Source organism: Manis javanica, chromosome 1 (genome assembly GCF_040802235.1).
Source record: "Manis javanica isolate MJ-LG chromosome 1, MJ_LKY, whole genome shotgun sequence".
Lineage (NCBI taxonomy): Eukaryota > Metazoa > Chordata > Mammalia > Pholidota > Manidae > Manis > Manis javanica.
The window spans coordinates 109,324,575-109,344,450 of record NC_133156.1 but is presented as its reverse complement, the minus strand read 5'-3'; the positions used below and the strand labels follow the sequence as shown (position 1 = coordinate 109,344,450).

Sequence of the window (19,876 nt, the reverse complement as noted above, 5' to 3'; positions counted from 1 at the left end):
GCACATGGAATATTCTCCAGAATAGACCGCATACTAGGCCACAAAAAGAGCCTCAGTAAATTCAGACCACAAGGTATAAAACTAGAAATAAATTGTATAAAGAAGGCAAAAAGGCTCACAAACACATGGAGGCTTAACAACATGCTCCTAAATAATCAATGGATCAGTGACCAAATTAAAATGGAGATCCAGCAATATATGGAAACAAATGATGACAACACCAGCCCCAACTTCTGTGGGATGCAGTGAAAGCAGTCTTAAGAGGAAAGTATATAGCAATCCAGGCATATTTAAAGAAGGAAGAACAATCCCAAATGAATAGTCTAATGTCACAGTTATTGAATCTGGAAAAAGAAGAACAATTGAGGCCCAAAGTCAGCAGAAGGAGGGACATAATAAAGATCAGAGAAGAAATAAATAAAATTGAGAAGAATAAAACAATAGAAAAAAATCAATGAAACCAAGAGCTGGTTCTTCGAGAAAATAAACAAAATAGTTAAGCCTCTAGCCAGACTTATTAAGAGAAAAAGAGAATCAGCACACATCAACAGAATCAGAAACGAGAAAGGAAAAATCACGACAGACCCCACAGAAATACAAAGAATTATTAGAGAATACTATGAAAACCTACATGCTAACAAGCTGGGAAACCTAGGAGAAATGGACAACTTCCTAGAAAAATACAACCTTCCAAGACTGACCCAGAAAGAAACAGAAAATCTAAACAGACCAATTACCAGCAACGAAATTGAAGTGGTAATCAAAAAACTACGCAAGAACAAAACCTCCGGGCCAGATGGATTTACCTTGGAATTTTATCAGACATACAGAGAAGACATAATACCCATTCTCCTTAAAGTTTTTCAAAAAATAGAAGAGGAGGGAATACTCCCAAACTCATTCTATGAAGCCAACATCACCCTAATACCAAAACCAGGCAAAGATCCCACTAAAAAAGAAAACTACAGACCAATATCCCTGATGAACGTAGATGCAAAAATACTCAACAAAATATTAGCAAACCGAATTCAGAAATACATCAAAAGGATCATACACCATGACCAAGTGGGATTCATCCCAGGGATGCGAGGATGGTAGAACATTCGAAAAACCGTCAACATCATCCACCACATCAACAAAAAGAAGGGAAAAAACCACATGATCATCTCCATAGATGCTGAAAAAGCATTCGACAAAATTCAACATGCATTCATGATAAAAACTCTCAGCAAAATGGATATAGAGGGCAAGTACCTCAACGTAATAAAGGCCATATATGATAAACGCACAGCCGACATCATACTGAACAGCAAGAGGCTGAAAGCTTTCCTTCTGAGACCAGGAACAAGACAGAGATGTCCACCCTCCCCACTGTTATTCAACATAGTACTGGAGGTCCTAGCCACGGCAATTAGACAAAACAAAGAAATACAAGGAATCCAGATTGGTAAAGAAGAAGTCAAACTCACTATTTGCAGATGACATGATATTGCACATAAAAAAACAAAAGACTCCACTCCAAAACTAGTAGAACTAATATCGAAATTCAGCAAAGTTGCAGGATACAAAATTAACACACAGAAATCTGTGACTTCCCTATACACTAACAATGAACTAATAGAAAGAGAAATCAGGAAAACAATTTCACAATAGCATAAAAAAGAATAAAATACCTAGGAATAAACGTAACAAGGAAGTGAAAGACCTATACCCTGAAAACTACAAGACACTCTTAAAAGAGAAATTAAAGAGGACACTAACAAATGGAAACTCATCCCATGCTCCTGGCTAGGAAGAATTAATGTCGTCAAAATGGCTGTCCTGCCCAAAGCAATTTACAGATTCAATGCAATCCCTATCAAATTACCAACAACATTCTTCAACAAACTGGAACAAATAGTTTTAAAATTCATATGGAACCATAAAAGACCGTGAATAACCAAAGCAATCCTGAGAAGGAAGAAAAAAGCAGGGGGGACCTCACTTTCTGAACTTTAAGCTCTACTACAAAGCCACAGTAATCAAGACAATTTGGTACTGGCACAAGAACAGAGTCACAGACCAGTGGAACAGAACAGAGAGTCTAGATATTAACCCAAACATATATGGTCAATTAATATATGATAAAGGAGCCATGGACATACAATGGGGAAATGACAGCCTCTTCAACAGCTGGTGTTGGCAAAACTGGACAGCTACATGTACGAGAATGAAACTGGATCACTGTCTAACCCCATACACAAAAGTAAATTCAAAATGGATCAAAGACCTGAATGTAAGTCATGAAACCATAAAACTCTTAGAAAAAAACATAGGCAAAAATCTCTTGGACATAAACATGAGTGACCTCTTCATGAACATATCACCCCGGGCAAGGGAAACAAAAGCAAAAGTGAACAGCTGGGTCTATATCAAGCTGAAAAGCTTCTGTACAGCAAAGAACACCATTAATAGAACAAAAAGGTATCCTACAGTGTGTGAGAATATGTTCATAAATGACAGATCCGATAAAGGGTTGACATCCAAAATATATAAAGAGCTCACACACCTCAACAAACAAAAAGCAAATAATGCAATTAAAAAATGAGCAGAGGAGCTGAATAAAGAGTTCTCTAAAGAAGAAATTCAGATGGCCAACAGACACATGAAAAGGTGCTCCATATCGCTTGTCATCAGAGAAATGCAAATTAAAACCACAGTGAGATATCACCTCACACCAGTAAGGATCGCCACCATTCAAAAGACAAACAACAACAAATGTTGGCAAGGTTATGGAGAAAGGGGAACCCTCCTACACTGTTGGTGGGAATGTAAATTAGTTCAACCATTGTGGAAAGCAGTATGGAGGTTCCTCAAAATGCTTAAAATAGAAATACCATTTGACCCAGGAATTCCACCTCTAGCAATTTACCCTAAGAATGCAGCAGCCCAGTTTGAAAAAGACAGATTCACCCCTATGTTTATCATAGCACTATTTACAATAGCCAAGAAATAGAAGCAACCTAAATGTCCATCAGTAGATTATTGGATAAAGAAGATGTGGTATGTATACATAATGGAATATTATTCAGCCATAAGAAGAAAACAGATCCTACAATTTGCAACAACATGGATGGAGCTAGAGGGTATTATGCTCAGTGAAATAAGCCAGGCAGAGAAAGACAAGTACCAAATGATTTCAGTCATATGTGGAGTATAAGAACAAAGAAAAACTGAAGGAACAAAACAGCAGCAGAATCACAGAACCCATAAATGGACTAACAGTTACCAAAGGGAAAGGGACTGGGGAGGATGGGTAGAAAGGGAGGGATAAGGGTGGGAAAAAGAAAGGGGGCATTACAATTAGCATGTATAATGCGGGGGGGTTACACGGCGGGCTCTACGACACAGAGAAGACAAGTAGTGATTTTACAGCATCTTTCGCTGATGGACAGTGACTGTGAAGGGGTATGTTGGGGGGACTTGGTGAATGGGGGAGCCTAGTAAACATAATGTTCTTGTAATTGTAGATTAATGATACCAAAAAAAAGAGAAATACCTACTATATTAAAAAAATGTCACATGCATACATTATAAAGCTTAGTAAATATTTTGAACCACGACCCATTCTAAGAACATTACTAATACTGTTAGATAGCTTATGTACTCTCAATCTGTCCTGTCCAGTCCCCATCTTGCATTGTTTCTTTCCCTTCCTTTTTAAAGCTTTATCACGTATGTATATCCTCCCAAACACTGTATTTAAGTTTGCTTCTTTGAGTTTTATAAAAATGACACCTTCATAATCTTTGTTCTGCCATTTGAATTTTTTATTCAGTATTGTTACTAAAGCTTATGTATGTTGCCAGTTGTTAATCATACTCTAGTGTGCAAATATACCACACATATATAATGTATATAATACTATGTAATATAGAACACTATAAATAGTACTCTGTTGTGCAATTGTACTACATATTTTTATTCTCTTCTTGATGAACATTTGAATTTTCTTTTTTGCTGTTATGAATAAAGGTGTGATGAATATTCCTTTTTTCCTAGCTTGTGTGTTTCTGAGTTATGAATGGTATTGATTTACCATGCACTTTTATTTATGGAGATAGTTTTTTCTTTTTAATGTTAATGTTAATTATCTTTTTAAAATATGTTCTGATGTTATAATATTTTGCATGCTGGAATAAATCCAACTTGGTCATAATGTTTCATGTATTCAATTTCACTGTTGGGTTTTGTTTGCTAATATCTGTTTTTAAGATTTTACATCTACTTGTAAGGAAGAGAGGTTTTTTTCTTTTTTTTTTTTTGAGAGGGCATCTCTCATATTTATTGATCAAATGGTTGTTAACAACAATAAAATTCAGTATAGGGGGGTCAATGCTCAATGTACAATCATTAATCCATCTCAAGTCTAATTCTCGTCACTCTCCAATCTTCTGAAGCATAACGAACAAGTTCTTACATGGTGAACGAATTCTTACATAGTGAATAAATTCTTACATGGTGAACAGTACAAGGGCATTCATCACAGAAACTTTCGGTTTTGATCACGCATTATGACCTATAAACAATCAGGTCAAATATGAATATTCATTTGATTTTTGTACTTGATTTATATGTTGATCCCACATTTCTCCCTTTATTATTATTATTATTATTTTTATTTTTAATAAAATGCTGAAGTGGTAGGTAGATGCAAGATAAAGGTAGAAAACATAGTTTAGTGCTGTAAGAAGGCAAATGTAGATGATCAGATGATCAGGTGTGTGCCTATGGACTAAGTATTAATCCAGGCTAGACAAGGGCAGCAAGACATCCACGGATGCAGAAGATTTCTCTCAAAGCAGGGGGGGTGAGGTTCTGAGCCTCACCTCTGTTGATCCCCAAATTCTCACCTGATGGCCCCCCTGCGACTGTGCCTGTCTTAGGTTGTTCCTCCCTTGAGGGGAAGAGAGGTTTTTGTCTGTCCTTGTCACATCAAAGTTATGTTGGCCTTGTTGAATGAGTTGGGAATAATTCCACTTCCAATTTCCTGGAAGAGTTGTATGATGCCAGAATGATTAGTTCTTTGACTGTTTGGTAGAACTCACTTGCAAAACTGTGTCTAGGCATGATGATTTAAGTACTGATTCAATTTCTAGAGGACAATTTGGTTTGGTTTGTGTTTATTGCTTTTTGAATCAATTTTGAGTTAATTTTCTTGGAATGTTTCCACTAATTTTGAGTTTTAATGTTAGTAGATTACAGTTCATGGTAATTTTGTTTTTACTGTAGTACTAAACACATAACATGAGATCTCTCCTCTTAACTTTAAGTGTACAGTACAGTATTATTGTTAACCACAAGCAGCGCATTGTTGTACAGCAAGAGTTATAGAACTTTTTTGTCTTATATAACTGATACTTTATACCCATTTAACAGCAGCTCCCATAGTTTTTGAGGTTATTTCCTTTTACTTTTTTTTCATTCCTAATACTATTCATTTGTGTCTTTTCTGTTTTTTTTTTTCCCTTCCCTTGATCACTCTCCTAATGATTTCTCACTCTTGGCAAGTCTTTATTGTTCTCTTCAAAGAACCATATTTTGCCTTTGTTGAGTCACTTCATTTTGTTTCCCATTTGATCAGTTTTTGTTCCTATCTTTTTTCCTTCCTTTTGTGTGATTTATTTTGTTCTTTTTCTAACATTCTTACTAGTTGAGATGACTATTTAGCTCATTAATTTTGAGTTTTTATTTTCCAGTATAAAAATCTTTGTACTGATAAGTAACATTTTTGAGGCAATTCTGAGTATTTTTCAAGTTCCATTATAGTTTTTTTCTTTGATTCATGGGTTATATGAAATATTATAAATATGCATTTCCAAATATAAGAGGATATTTAAATAAGAACTTTTTGTATTTAATGACTTCTAATTCAACTGAATTATTTTTATTAGAGAATTTTGTGTTTTTGGTAATTGATTTTTGAAATTTGAATTTGCATTGTGGTCTTTCACATAGTTTTTATAAACATTCTGTCTGTTGTTGAAGAATGTCAGTTCTTTAATGTTGGATGCTACATAGTTTTGTGAAAGTCTACAGTATTTAATGGATACTGTAGTTTATCTATTCTCCTTTGATCATTTTTTTTTTGCTATTACAAAGAGTGCTTATAACAACATGTTTATGTGTATCTTTGTTACTATCTGAGTATATCCAGAGGAGGAATTCATATGAGTATACTTACAAAATATATATTCTTTTAAAATTGTGATCGAGATCCAGCTTTTTTTTCTTTTTTTTAAATAGTTGGAAGTTGGTACCTTTTTATGCCTGCCTTTACCTACTCCTCCCTTTCCTCTGCCTCCACCCCTCTGGCAACCAACAGTTTGTTCTCTGTATTTATTATTAGTCTGTTTCTGTTTTTTGTTCATTTGTTTTCTTAGATTCCACATGTGAATGAAATCATATGGTATTTGTCTTTGTCTTATTTCACTTAGTATAACAACCTCTAAATCTATCCACTGCAACAGCAAATAGCAAGATTTCATTCTTTTTTTTATGACTAATATTTCTTTGTGTATATATACCATATCTTTGTCCATTCATCTATTGCTGGACACTTAGGTTGCTTCAGTATCTTGGCTATTGTCAATAAGCTGCAGTTAAGCATAGGGATACATATATCTTTCTGAATCAGTGTTTCCAGTTTCTTTAGGTAAATACCCAGAAGTAGAATTACTGGATTTTATGGTAATTCATTTTTCATTTTTGGGAACCCTCCATACTGTTTTCCATAGTGAGTACACCAATTTGTATTCCCACCAACAGTACACAGGGCTCCCTTTCTCCACATCATCACCAACATTTGTTATTTGTTGTCTTTTGAATACTAGCTGTATGACTGATGTGAAGTGTTATCTCATTGTGGCTGTGATTTGCGTTTTTCTAATGATTAGTGATGTTGAGCATCTTTTCATGTGTCTGTTGGCCATCTCTGTGTCTTCTTTGGGAAAATGTCTATTCAGGTTCTCTGCCCATTTTTTAATCAAATTTTTTTTGTGTGTCTATGTATTTTGGATATGAGCCCTTTATTGAATGTATCATTCACATGTATCTTCTCCCATTCGGTAGGTTGCCTTTTCATTTTTTTTTTTTTGGTGATATATCAAAATGTTTATTATATTGTTAGGAAAAAAAGTTACAATACAACATATAATAATAAAATTCCATTTCTGTGAAGATGCATGTGTCTGTGTGCACACATTTTTTTTTTGGTATCATTAATCTACAATTACATGAGGAACATTATGTTTACTAGACTTCCCCCATCACCAAGACCCCCCCACATACCCCATTTCCTTTGCAAAAACTTTTTAAGTCTGTTGTAGTCCCACTTGATTATTTTTGCTTTTGTTTTCCCTTCCCCTGGGGAGACAAACCTCCCCCACAGCAAAAAAATAACTGGTAATGCCATTTTCAACAGTTCCCTATGTATGCTTTCTTTTCGGAGTTTTATATTTTCAGGTCTTATATTTAGGTCTTTAATCCATTTTGAGTTTATTTGTGTGTATGGTGTAAGAAAGTGGTGTTCTTCTTTCTTTCGCATGTAGTTAACTGTCCAGTTTGATGATACTGTCTGACATGGAAATGTACATCTTGCCTCCTTGTTATAGATTGACTGTATAAGTTTGGATTATTTCTGGGCTCTCTACTCTTATCCATTGATCTATGTGTCCTTTTTTTTGTGCCGAGATTGATCCAGTTTATAGCTTCAATATAGTGTATGATTTGTGCTTGTTGTCCTATATCCTGACTATTCTTGGTATTAGCAAACTAAAGACTGTTTTCCTAACAATCCAAGGTTCAAAAAAGCTATCTCCTTCTTTTGATTTCCAGTTTCTTTAATTATGAGTGAAATTTAGTCATTTATTTTTCTTTTGGCAAAGTATCTATTCTTAGAGCCCATTTTTCTACTAGAACTATTTGTTTTTCTTATTGTGTAGCATTTCTCATTTGCCATGTGGGTGGCACATTGAAAAGGTTTGAAGTTTGCATACCATCAAGATACTGTTATTTTGATTTGCTTCAAAATGTTATTTGCTATGTTTAGAAATGGATGATGGACCTTCTCAAAGAGATCATTTCATGAGAAGAGGATTTGCCTCTGGGAGGCGTTTGGGCAGAGGTAAGTATCTTTGTCTTCTCAACTGTTGAATAGTGGAATGACTAGAGGCTTTTATGACTACTGCAAAGCTACATCTGATACAACTCAAAGCATTGTAGACTTTGGGATGAGTTCATCATTTTTTTGAGTGGTGGTATTCTTTTTGTTTTTTTACTCTAGTAAAAAATAGGATAGTAGGAAACAGTCAAATTGATTAGATTGGTTGGTTAAAGATAGTTGCTTCACAGAGCTTCTGCTTAATTTGTTTTTGATTATTCATTTCCAACAGTTGTCATGGGAAGAATGTAAAAGCCTCAGAAATTAGGGTGAGAAGGACCTCTTTTTTGTTTTGTATTTTTGAAGAAAAGGCAGAACAGGAAGCTTTTTTCTTAGCTCATTAGTATTAAAAGGTTTTTTTCCTAGGCTTGAAATTTTTTACTTTTAGAAGAACCCAGCCCTTGATTTGACTAGATAATGGCATAGCAAAATACTTTCTACATTACATTTTTAGATTTGATACTAAAAGGCTGAAAATATTCTGCACTATGTTTTATTATAATGCAATCAAATATTATATAGAACCTCAAATTAAATTTAAAAATACATATGACCATTTATTTCTTTTATGGGATAACCTAAGCTAGGGCCAGTTGGTAGTTTTAAGCATATATAGCACTTATTCTTGAATTTATTAGATGTTATTCTTGGAATAATTTTATTTCTAGGTATTTTTATTCATTGGATATTCATTGGAAACTAAAGGTGTTGATATGTGGTATTTCATTTGATATTTGGAAAACTTAATTTCTTGTTTAGAGACAGTTGATACAAATGTGAATTTTGTATTTTGACATGTTCCTGCTTTTTTCAGTGTGCATATGCATTTTGTTTTTTAAGCCTGCATATTAATAAGAAGCATTAATGATCTGAATCATGTAATTGTGCTAAGAGGTTCAAGTGTGGGTTTGTTTGCTACTACTAACATTAGAAATAATAAATGTCTTAATATTATACTTAAGGGAATGTTTAATATTTAGATATATTCCTGTTTTAGAATAGGTTAAGTGATTTTTCTTATGTGATACATTTTGTTACAGACTTGTTATAATAAACATTGTTGAACTGAAGCCTTTTTAAATGAGAAAATCATCACTGAAACAGATTTTACTGCAAATTGTTAATTTCATATGTTCTAGGTGAAATACACATTAACCTTCTGATCAAAACTCTGTTTTAAGTTAACACTTGAAAAAGTTATCTTTATATTACATGTAATCCTGGAAATTCACAGACCCATGAGTATAACTTCTTTCCGTTATGATTCATCCAACATTTTAGTTTCAATCTCTATTTTTTCATAAAACTTGTATAGCTGGTGATGCCTTTTTGAAATTGATTCTTAATTGCTTGTAACATAATCTTGATTAGCAATTCATGTTCTGTGAAGTATGGCCTAAATACCTTTAGCTTCTTGAATTGCACACAATTTAAGGAGCTGATGAAAATACTAAGAGTTGCTCATATACAATTTTGCCTGCAACTTTAAACTGTCACAGAGTCCTTAACTCCCCTGTATTAGGATATTACAGAAATAGTAAGACAGTTTATGAGGATCACAAGAGCCTCGTAAATTTGCTTAATTTTTTTGTAGAGGATGGTGTTAAAGTGGCAGTATATGCCATTTTGGATGTCTGTTCTAATTTTTTGTTTTAAATAACCATGGCCCTTGCCACAGTTACTATGCCTTCAAATTCTTAATCTAATGGTAGAGAAACACATGGAAAGAAATACTACTAAAAAGATAGTGTGCTGTAGGAATGTGAGGAAGAATTGATGAGGTCTGGAGGACTGAAGGAAGACGTCAGACAAGAGGTGGCCTTTGAACTGGGCTTTTTGAAGAGTGAAAATAATTTTGATAGGAAAAATAGGAAAGTAGGGAATACCATTCTGAAGGAACAGCTGGTAGGAAGATATAAAATATTAGAAGTTCACAATGTGGAGTATGGAAAGTTGTTTGTGGTGAATTAAAATACTGGGCGTTCAGAGTTGTGTAGTTGGAGATAAAACTCAGAAGGATAATTTGGGGAAATACCATGGAGCAGTGGGGCAGTGACTAGGGGAGTGACATTCGTTTTTTTTCTGTATTATGTAATTCCTTCTGAATTTTAGTTTTAAAAGTGGAAAGATTGAGAGCGACTTAAGTATTAGAAAGATGAATAAAAATAAGAATAAATTAAAAACAGCACACAAAAGTATAAAGTTTTCAATAATGACTTTCACACAGGAGCGTAGTGTAAATAACTGGCTCTATCAGGGTAATGTTTTAATATACAGAAAACCACAGAGTTGAATTTCCTGATTACAGGTTGCTAGTAAAATAACAACTAATAGGAAGCTGTATATTCTACCAGTAGGATATTTATGCTTTTACTTTGGTATCAGAATTTAAATGAGAGGTTTTTTTTTTTTTTTAAAGAAATTGCAGGTATATCTTTATAAGTTCCTATACTTGGAAGTTCCATCCTTGGAAGTCCACTTACCCCAAAGATTCATTTAATTCCTAGTTTTTTATGACAGATTTAATTTTGTATTTTAAATAGTTTTTACTCTATCTAAACTTTTTCATATGATGGTGAGTTTAATAAGAGAGAGAATACATCCACAGTGGGTGGTTTTGGAGTTGGAAAGAGTTTTGGAAACAGAGGTAACCTGCTTGTGATACCTTACAGTCAAAACTTGAGTGACCCCATGTTTTCTGAGTTTATATTTCCCTTTAATGTACATAGAAAGTATGTGCCTTTTCCAAGAATTTATGAGGACCACAAAGGAATGCTTCCACTTTCCTAGTCAGTCAATTGCAGCAATTTATGCTGTTTTGGGTGTGTCTGCTATTCCATTTATTTTTTTCCTTTTTTTAAATAGCCACATTATTTGCTGAAACACCTTTTCAGATTGATTTGTGCCACAGATGAACTCCAGTTTTCTTCTGTACTCAAGATCCTCTCTTCCCTCCCCAACAGGAATCCATCTTACATTTCTGAAGATGAATTTGAGTCTCCATCTTAGTTGAACAAAGAACAAGTAGAGTCTTTGAAATTACGTTTTTTCCCTTAAAAGTTAACTGTAGATCAGAACTTAGGCAGAGACCAACAGTGTGTATGTACTTTCCTAAGCATTTTGGAAAACTGTCACTTGGCTACTTTGGCGAGGGTAGAATGGAGAGAAAGGGGCAATTGTAGAGGACAGAATATAATCCTTTTCTGAAGCATCTTCAAAGATTGCAGATATTTAAATGAAGTAACTCAAAACTTAGTTTTTGTGATAATATACTTTCTGTAGGGATTATCTTTATTTTGAAATTATATATTGGCTCAAAGAAAAATTTTTTTTGTCATCCAATCATATATTGAGGTAATAGTATACTTATTTTTATGTGCTAATTGTGTGCTAAGTTTCTATGGAGTTTTATGTTAGAAGGAGTGTTAGATTTTTTTGAACCTGAAATGTTAAGTGACTTTATGTAGACATTTTACGTACAAATTTAACAGCTGCCAAACTGTAATTCATTAGTCTCTGTATTATATAAGGGATAATTTAATATATTTAATATTTTATAATTTAGATTAAATAATGATTGACAGGCATCCTATATTAACAATTAATTTTAAGATATATTACTCCCTGGATATCTTTTTAATAAAGATAATTTTATTAAGATTCAGCATTTAAAAATATTATGAAATATTACTGATAGATGCTTTTAAACTTAATTTTAGGGGTATGTCTATATGCTAGAGAGATGAATAAATCTATACATAGGTTTTTATTAAATTAGAATTTTGAAAGCACAGCTTGATAGAATATTTTAAAAATATTTTGTAAACAAAAAGAAGTTACAAGAATTTCCTTATTACTGAGAAGAGAATATTTATTAAATACTGGATTATAATTTAATCCTCTGACAGATGAAGAGATAGTGGGTTAGTTTAAAAATTTTTTTAAATTATCTGATATTTTGAATAGAAAGTACATACTGGTTATACTGGCACTGACATATTCCTTGGTTTTGCCCCTGCACATACAGAAGAATATATGACATTTGAGGTAATATAACATTGGCTGACATTTTAACCTTAACACAAGGCAGAAATTGTAATACAACCTCTATATGTTCTCATTCAGTATTGATACTTGTATATAGTTTATCTTATTTCAAAGGGATAACTAGTAGTCACTATAAGTTTTTGTTTTTTAAACTACAAAGGTATAAGAAATAGTTTTCAGAAATTTTCAAGTTTAATTTTATATTTTGTATAGGCTTTTCAAATAACAAATTTGAAGAAGGTGATAGTTCTGATTTCTGGAAAGGTAAGTTCAGTGTTTTTTGTAATGTCTTTTAAAATTTAACATCCAGAGAATCTAAAGAAAAACTGAGGTTATCTCAGTCTATTCCAATTCTTTTTTTTTCTTTACACTCTTATGAAGGTTTCACATGAAAAAACAATGTGGTTACTACATTTACCCATGTTACCAAGTCCCCACCCGTACCCCAATACAGTCACTGTCCACCAGTGTAGTAAGATGCCACAGATTCACTGTTTGCCTTCTCTGTGCTACACTGTTTTCTCCGTAACCCCCCACATCAATACCCCTCAATCCCCTTCTCCCTCCATCCCCACCAGCCTTCCCCAACCCCTCCCCTTTGGTAACCACTGGTCCCTTCTTGGAGTCTCTGAGTCTGCTGCTATTTTGTTCCTTCAGGTTTGCTTCGTTGTTATACCCCACAAATGAGGGAAATCATTTGGCACTTGTCTTTCTCTGCCTAGCTTATTTCACTGAGCATAATACCCTCTAGCTCCATCCATGTTGTTGCAAATGGTAGAATTTGTTTCTTTCTTATGGCTGAATAGTATTCCATTGTGTATATGTACCACCTCTTCTTTATCCATTCATCTACTGATGGACATTGAGGTTGCTTCTATATCTTGGCTATTGTAAAAAGTACTGCGATAAAAATAGGGGTCCATATGTCTTTTTGAATCTGAGAAGTTTTTATTCTTTGGGTAAATTCCAAGGAGTGGGATTCCGGGGTGAAATGGTATGTATATATTTAGTTTTTTGAGGAACCTCCATATTGCTTTCCACAATGGTTGAACTAGCTTACATTCCCACCAGCAGTGTAGGAGGGTTCCCCTTTCTGCATATCCTCACCAGCATTTGTTGTTCTTAGGTTTTTGATGCTGGCCATCCTTCTGGTGTGAGGAGATATCTCATTGTGGTTTTAATTTTCATTTCCCTGATGATTAGTGATGTGGAGCATCTTTTCATGTGTCTGTTGGCCATCTGAATTTCTTCTTTGGAGAACTGTCTCTTCATATCCTCTGTCCATTTTTTAATCGGGTTATTTGCTTTTTGGGTGTTGAGGCATGTGTGTTCTTTATATATTTTGGATGTTAACTCCTTGTCAGATGTTATTTACAAATATATTCTCCCATACTATAGGATGCCTTTTTGTTCTGCTGATGGTGTCCTTGCCATACAGAAACTTTTTAGTTTGATGTAGTCCCATGTGTTCATTTTTGCTTTTGTTTCCCTTGCTTGAGGAGATGGGTTCAGGAAAAAGTTGTTCATGTTTATATTCAAGAGTTTTTTGCCTATGTTTTCTTCTACGAGTTTTATGGTTTCATGACTTACATTCAGGTCTTTGATCCATTTCAAGTTTACTTTTGTGTATGGGGTTAAACAAGAATCCAGTTTCATTCTCTTGCATGTAGCCATCCAGTTTTGCCAACACCAGTTGTTGAAGAGGCTGTTATCTCCCCATTGTGTGTCCATGACTCCTTTATCGTATATTGATTGACCATATATGGTTGGGTTGATATCTGGGCTCTCTAGTCTGTTCCATTGCTCTATGGGTCTGTTCTTATGCCAGTACCAAATTGTCTTCATTACTATGGCTTTGTAATAGAACTTGAAGTTGGGGAGCATAATCCCCCCCGATTTATTCTCCCTTCTCAGGATTGCTTTGGCTATTCTGGGTCTTTGTCATTCCATATGATTTTAGAATGATTTGCTCTAGATCATGAAAGAATGCTGTTGGTATTTTGATAGAAATTGCATTGAATCTGTAGATTGCTTTAGGCAGGATGGCCTTTTTGACAATATTAATTCTTCCTATCAATGAGAATTGGATATGTTTCTTTTATTGGTATCTTCTTTAAATTTCTCTCACAAATGTCTTATAGTTTTCAGTGTATAGGTCTTTCACTTCCTTGCTTAGGTTTATTACTAGGTATTTTATTCTTCTTGGTGCAACTAAGAATGAAATTGTTTTTCTGATTTCTCTTTCTGCTAGTTCATCGTTAGTGTATAGGAATGCAACAGATTTCTGTGAATTAATTTTGTATCCTGCAATTTTGCTGAACTCAAATATTAGATCTAGTAGTTGTGGAGTGGATTCTTTAGGGCTTTTTATGTACAATATCATGTCATCTGCAAACAGGGGCAGTTTAACTTCTTCCTTGCCAATCTGGATGCCTTTTATTTCTTTGTGTTGTCTTGATTGCCTTGGCTAGGACCTCCAGTACTGTGTTGAATAGAAGTGGGGAGAGTGGGTATCCTTGTCTTGTTCTCAATCTTAAAGGAAAAGCTTTCAGCTTCTCGCTGTTCAGTATGATGTTGGCTGTGGGTTTGTCATATATGGCCTTTATTATGTTGAGGTACTTGCCCTCTATACCCATTTTGTTGAGTTTTTATCATGAATGGACACTGAATTTTGTCAGATGCTTTTTCAGCATGTATGGAGATGATCATGTGGTTTTCGTCCTTTTTGTTGATGTGGTGGGTGATGTTGATGGATTTTCGAATGTTGTACCCTCCTTGCATCACTGGAATAATTCCTGCTTGATCATAATGGATGATCTTTTGCTGTAGTTTTGAATTCAGCCTGCTAATATTTTGTTGAGTATTTTTGCATCTATGTTCTTCAGGGGTATTGGTCTGTAATTTTCTTTTTTTGTGGTGTCTTTGCCTGGTTTTGGTATTAGAGTGATGCTGGCCTCATAGAATGAGTTTGGAAGTATTCCCTCCTCTTGTATTTTTTGGAAAACTTTAAGGAGAATGGTTATTAGGTCTTCACTAAATGTGATAAAATTCAGCGGTGAAGCCATCTGGTCCAAGAGTTTTGTTCTTTGGTAGGTTTTTGATTACCAGTTCAATTTAGTTGCTGGTAATTGGTCTGTTTAGATTTTCTGTTTCTTCCTTTGTCAGCCTTGGAAGGTTGTATTTTTCTAGAAAGCTGTCCATTTCTTCTAGGTTATCCAGTTTGTTAGCATATAATTTTTCATAGTGTTCTCTAATAATTCTTTGTATTTCTGTGGTGTCCATAGTGATTTTTCCTTTCTCATTTCTGATTCTGTTTATGTGTGTAGACTCTCTTTTTTTCTTGATAAGTCTGGCTAGGGGCTTATCTATTTTGTTTATTTTCTCAAAGAATCAGCTCTTGCTTTCATTGATTCTATTGTTTTATTCTTGATTATTGTTATTCTGTAATCTTTATTATGTCCTTCCTTCTACTAACTTTGGGCTTCATTTGTTCTTCTTTTTCTAGTTTCCTTAATTGTGAGTTTAGACTGTTCATATGGGGTTGTTCTTCGAAGGCCTGTATTGCAATATACTTTCCTCTTAGCACAGCCTTGGCTGCGTCTGACAGATTTTGGATTCTTGAATTATTGTTGTCATTTGTCTCCATATATTGCTTGATCTCTGTTTTTATTTGGTCATTGATCCATTGGTTGTTTAGGAGCATGTTGTGAAGCCTCCATGTGTTTGTGGGATTTTTCATTTTCTTTGTGTAATTTATTTCTAGTTTCATACCTTTGTGGTCTGAGAAACTGGTTGGTACAATATCAATCTTTTTGAATTTACCAAGGCTCTTTTTGTGGCCAAATATATGATCTATTCCTGAAAATGTTCCAGGCTTGAGAAGAATGTGTATTCTCCTGCTTTTGGGTGGAGTGTTCCTTAGATGTCTGTTAGCTCCATCTGTTCTAATATGTTGTGTAGTGTCTCTGTGTCCTTACTTAGTTTCTGTCTGGTTGAACCGTTCTTTTCTAGTGATTGGAGTGTGGAAATCTCCTAGAAAGAATGCATTGTATTCTATTTCCCCTTTTAATTCTGTTAGTATTTGTTTCACATATGTAGGTGCTCCTGTGTTGGGTGTATAGATATTTATAATGGTTATATCCTCTTGTGGGATTCACCCCTTTATCATTGTGTAATGTCCTTCTTTATCTCTTGTGATTTTCTTTGTTTTGAAGTCTATTTTGTCTGATGGAAGTACTACAACTCCTGCTTTTTTCTCCATGTTAGTTGCATGCAGTATCTTTTTCCATCCTTCACTTTTAGTCTGTGTATGTCTTTGGGTTTAAAGTGAGTCTCTTGTAGGCAGCATATAAATGGGTCTTGCCTTTTTATCCACTCAGTGACTCTATGTCTTTTGATTGGTACATTCAGATCATTTACCTTTAGGGTGATTATTGATAGGGATGTACTTACTGTCATTGCAGGCTTTAGATTTGTGGTTACCAAAGGTTCAAGCTTAACTTCCTTACCATATAAGACTCTAAGTTAACTCACTTAATATGCTTTTACAAGCACAATCTAAAGTTTCTTTTTTTCTCCTCCTGTTTCTTCCTCCTCCATTCTTTACATATTAGGTATCATATTCTGTAGTCTTTATCTATCCCTTGATTGACTTTGGGTATAGTTGATTAAATTTTGTATTTGCTTAGTAATTAACTGTTCTACTTTCTTTACTGTGGTTTTATTACCTGTGGTGACAGCTATTAAACCTTAGGAACACTTCCGTCTATAGCAGTCCCTCCAAAATGCAGTGTAGAGACAGTTTGTGGGAAGTAAATTCTCGCAGCTTTTGTTTATCTGGGAATTGATTAATCCCTCCTTCCAAGTTAAATGATAATCTTGCCAGATAAAGTATTCTTGGTTCGAAGCCTTCTGCTTCATTGCAGTAAATACATCATGCCACTCCCTTCTGGCCTGTAAGGTTTCTGCTGAGAAGTGTGGTGATAGCCTGATGGGCTTTCCTTTGTATGTGATTTTATTACTCTCTCTGCCTGTTTTTAATAGTCTGTCCTTATCCTTGATCTTTGCCATTTTAATTACTGTATGTCTTGGTGTTGTCTTCCTTGGGTCCCTTGTGTTGGGAGATCTGTGCACCTCCATGTCCTGAGAGGCTATCTCCTTTCCTAGATGGGGGAAGTTTTCAGCAATTACCTCCTCAAAGACACTTTCTATCCCTTTTTCTCTCTCTTCTTCTTTTGGTACCCCTATAATGCAAATATTGTTTCATTTCAATTGGTCACATAGTTCTCTCAATATTCTTTCATTCTTAGAGATCCTTTTTTCTCTCTCTGCCTCAGCTTCTTTGTATTTCTCTTTTCTAATTTCTATTTCATTTATCATCTCCTTCACTGTATCTAATCTGCTTTTAAAACTTTCCATTGTATGTTTCATTTGTGATACTGTGTTCCGTAATGATTGGATCTCCGACTGGAATTCATTCCTGAGTTCCTGAATATTTTTCTGTACCTCCATGAGCATGTTAATGATTTTTATTTTGAAATCCCTTTCGGGAAGATTCGTGAGGTCGATTTCATTTGAATCTTTCTCAGGTGTTGTATTCATAATTTTATTTTGAACCAGGTTCCTTTGACGTTTCATATTTGTATATGGTTCCCTCTAGTGCCCAGAAGCTCTACTCTCTGGAGCTGCTCAGCCCCTGAAGCAATGCTGGGGGTCACAGGGGAGCAGTATTGATACCTGGGGGGGAGGAAAGAGCTATTTCCTGCCTCCTGGCTGCTATGCCTATCTCCACTGCCGGAACCAGTGGGCCGAGCACACAGGTATAAGCCTCTGTGCTTTGCCTTTGCAGTTGCTGTAGACGGGGTTTCCCTCTGGGTGGCCTAATGCCAGGGTAGGGTTTGCTGGTTTGCGAGCCAGGTGAGGCTGGCTGGGAGAAAGGCACAATAGGCTGTGTATCATGGAGTGGGTCCTTGGAGCTGTGTAGCCAGCCAGGGAGCTGGAGCGCCTGTAGATTGTGAAATTTCCCATGTTGCTGGGCAGAGTTCACCTGGGCAATTTTGTCTACCTGTTTTTTCTCCTGAGCAGTAAGCTCTGTGCAGTCCTTGCCCCTTTAGCAGCCCTCTTGCTGTTAGGAAGTCTCTCAGACTGCCCATCTTTCATTTGTCCCAGAGCAGCTGGATATGGATCCCTGCTTTCCACAAGTGGCTGGAATCTCAGTCTGTCCAGGAATTCTGCCTGTCTTAGCTTTCCAATCCCCTAATCACAAGAGTACCATCCAAGCACCATGAAATGTAGGTTTGTGCTCCCAGAGCAGATCTCCGGAGTTAGGTTAGGTATTCAGCAGTCCCAGGCCTCCACTCCCTCCCTGCTCTGTTTCTCTTCTTCCCACCATTGAGCTCGGGTGGAGGAAGGGATTGGGTCCTTCCAGGCCATGGCTTTGGTATGTTACCCTGTTCTGTGAGGTTTATTCTTTTCTCCAGGTGTATACAGTTTGGCACAACCCTCTTACCTTTTGCTCTTTCAGGATTAGTTGTATTAATTATATTTTCATATTATATGTGGTTTTAGGAGGAAGCCTCTGTTTCACCTCTCCCACCACCATCTTTAATCCACCCTATTCCAATTCTAATTCATTTAAACCCAATTTTGTAAAGCAAGTATAGCCAGAGCCTTACACAAGAATTTCAGCATCTTAGTTTTTTGCCTCTTGTTACCTACCATAATTAACCTATGAGGTGCAACTTTTGAATGCTGTCTGACTTTAAGAAAAAGAGAATTGTATAAAGATCAAGTCAAGAATCAAAACCCCCACCTCATATATACAGTTTAGGACACTTAGGCCCTGTTGAGATACAGTTCTTGACAGTGGAAAAATAATCATGAGAATATGGATGACTGTGCTAATCAAAGACATTCTGGTCAAAGGTTCCAACACATTGGTTTGAGGAATACAGAGAATGATGAGAATAGGATAATATTGTTAGAAGGTAGATTACAATAATTAACATGCTTTCCCAAGAGAACCTGATTGAGTAGATTTGGATGAAGTCTTGGAACCTATATTTAAAAGCATCTGTGGTGATTGTGATGCCTCTGTCTTGGTAAAGTGACCTATGGAATCTTTATAATGTAATACACTTCAGAGTTCTGTACTTTGTTTCATGACCCTGCTCTGATACCCAGTAGTGAATAACTTGGAGTAAGTTGTGTAATTTTTGCAGAGCCACAGTTTCCTATTCTGTAGAATGGAGGACATCCATTTTATAGGAAGTAAGAGTAAATAATAGTACGTGTAAAAGCATAAAGCCTAGTAGCAGACACACTCATGGTAAAATGCCATCTACATTAAATATTTGAGACTTGACCTTATTATACTCTTATCAGTGATTCTCAAAATTAACAGCAAACCTAGACCTGATCATCTTAAAATCCTTTTGGAATAAGGTGCAGTTTAAATGTATCAAATTGTTCCCCCAAACTATTGCCACTCTCATTCTCCCTGCTTCTTTTGCTTTTTGTTCTATCCCATTCAGATGAAAACAGATATAACAGAACTAATATTTGGCAGGAGAGAAACATCACAGCTTTTTTTTTTTTGAGAGGGCACCTCTCATATTTATAGATCAAATG

General features: G+C 35.3%; 1 protein-coding gene across 1 annotated transcript in view; it reads left to right on the top strand.

The window, feature by feature from the left end:
* The window catches only part of DDX4 (DEAD-box helicase 4), a 111,856-nt gene that overhangs the window by 28,349 nt on the left and 63,631 nt on the right, over positions 1 to 19,876 (top strand). The window contains exons 4-5 of the mRNA XM_073233459.1: positions 8,090 to 8,164; positions 12,461 to 12,511. Of these exons, the coding sequence (XP_073089560.1) occupies positions 8,090 to 8,164; positions 12,461 to 12,511 (126 nt within the window). The remainder of the gene's footprint in view (positions 1 to 8,089; positions 8,165 to 12,460; positions 12,512 to 19,876) is intronic.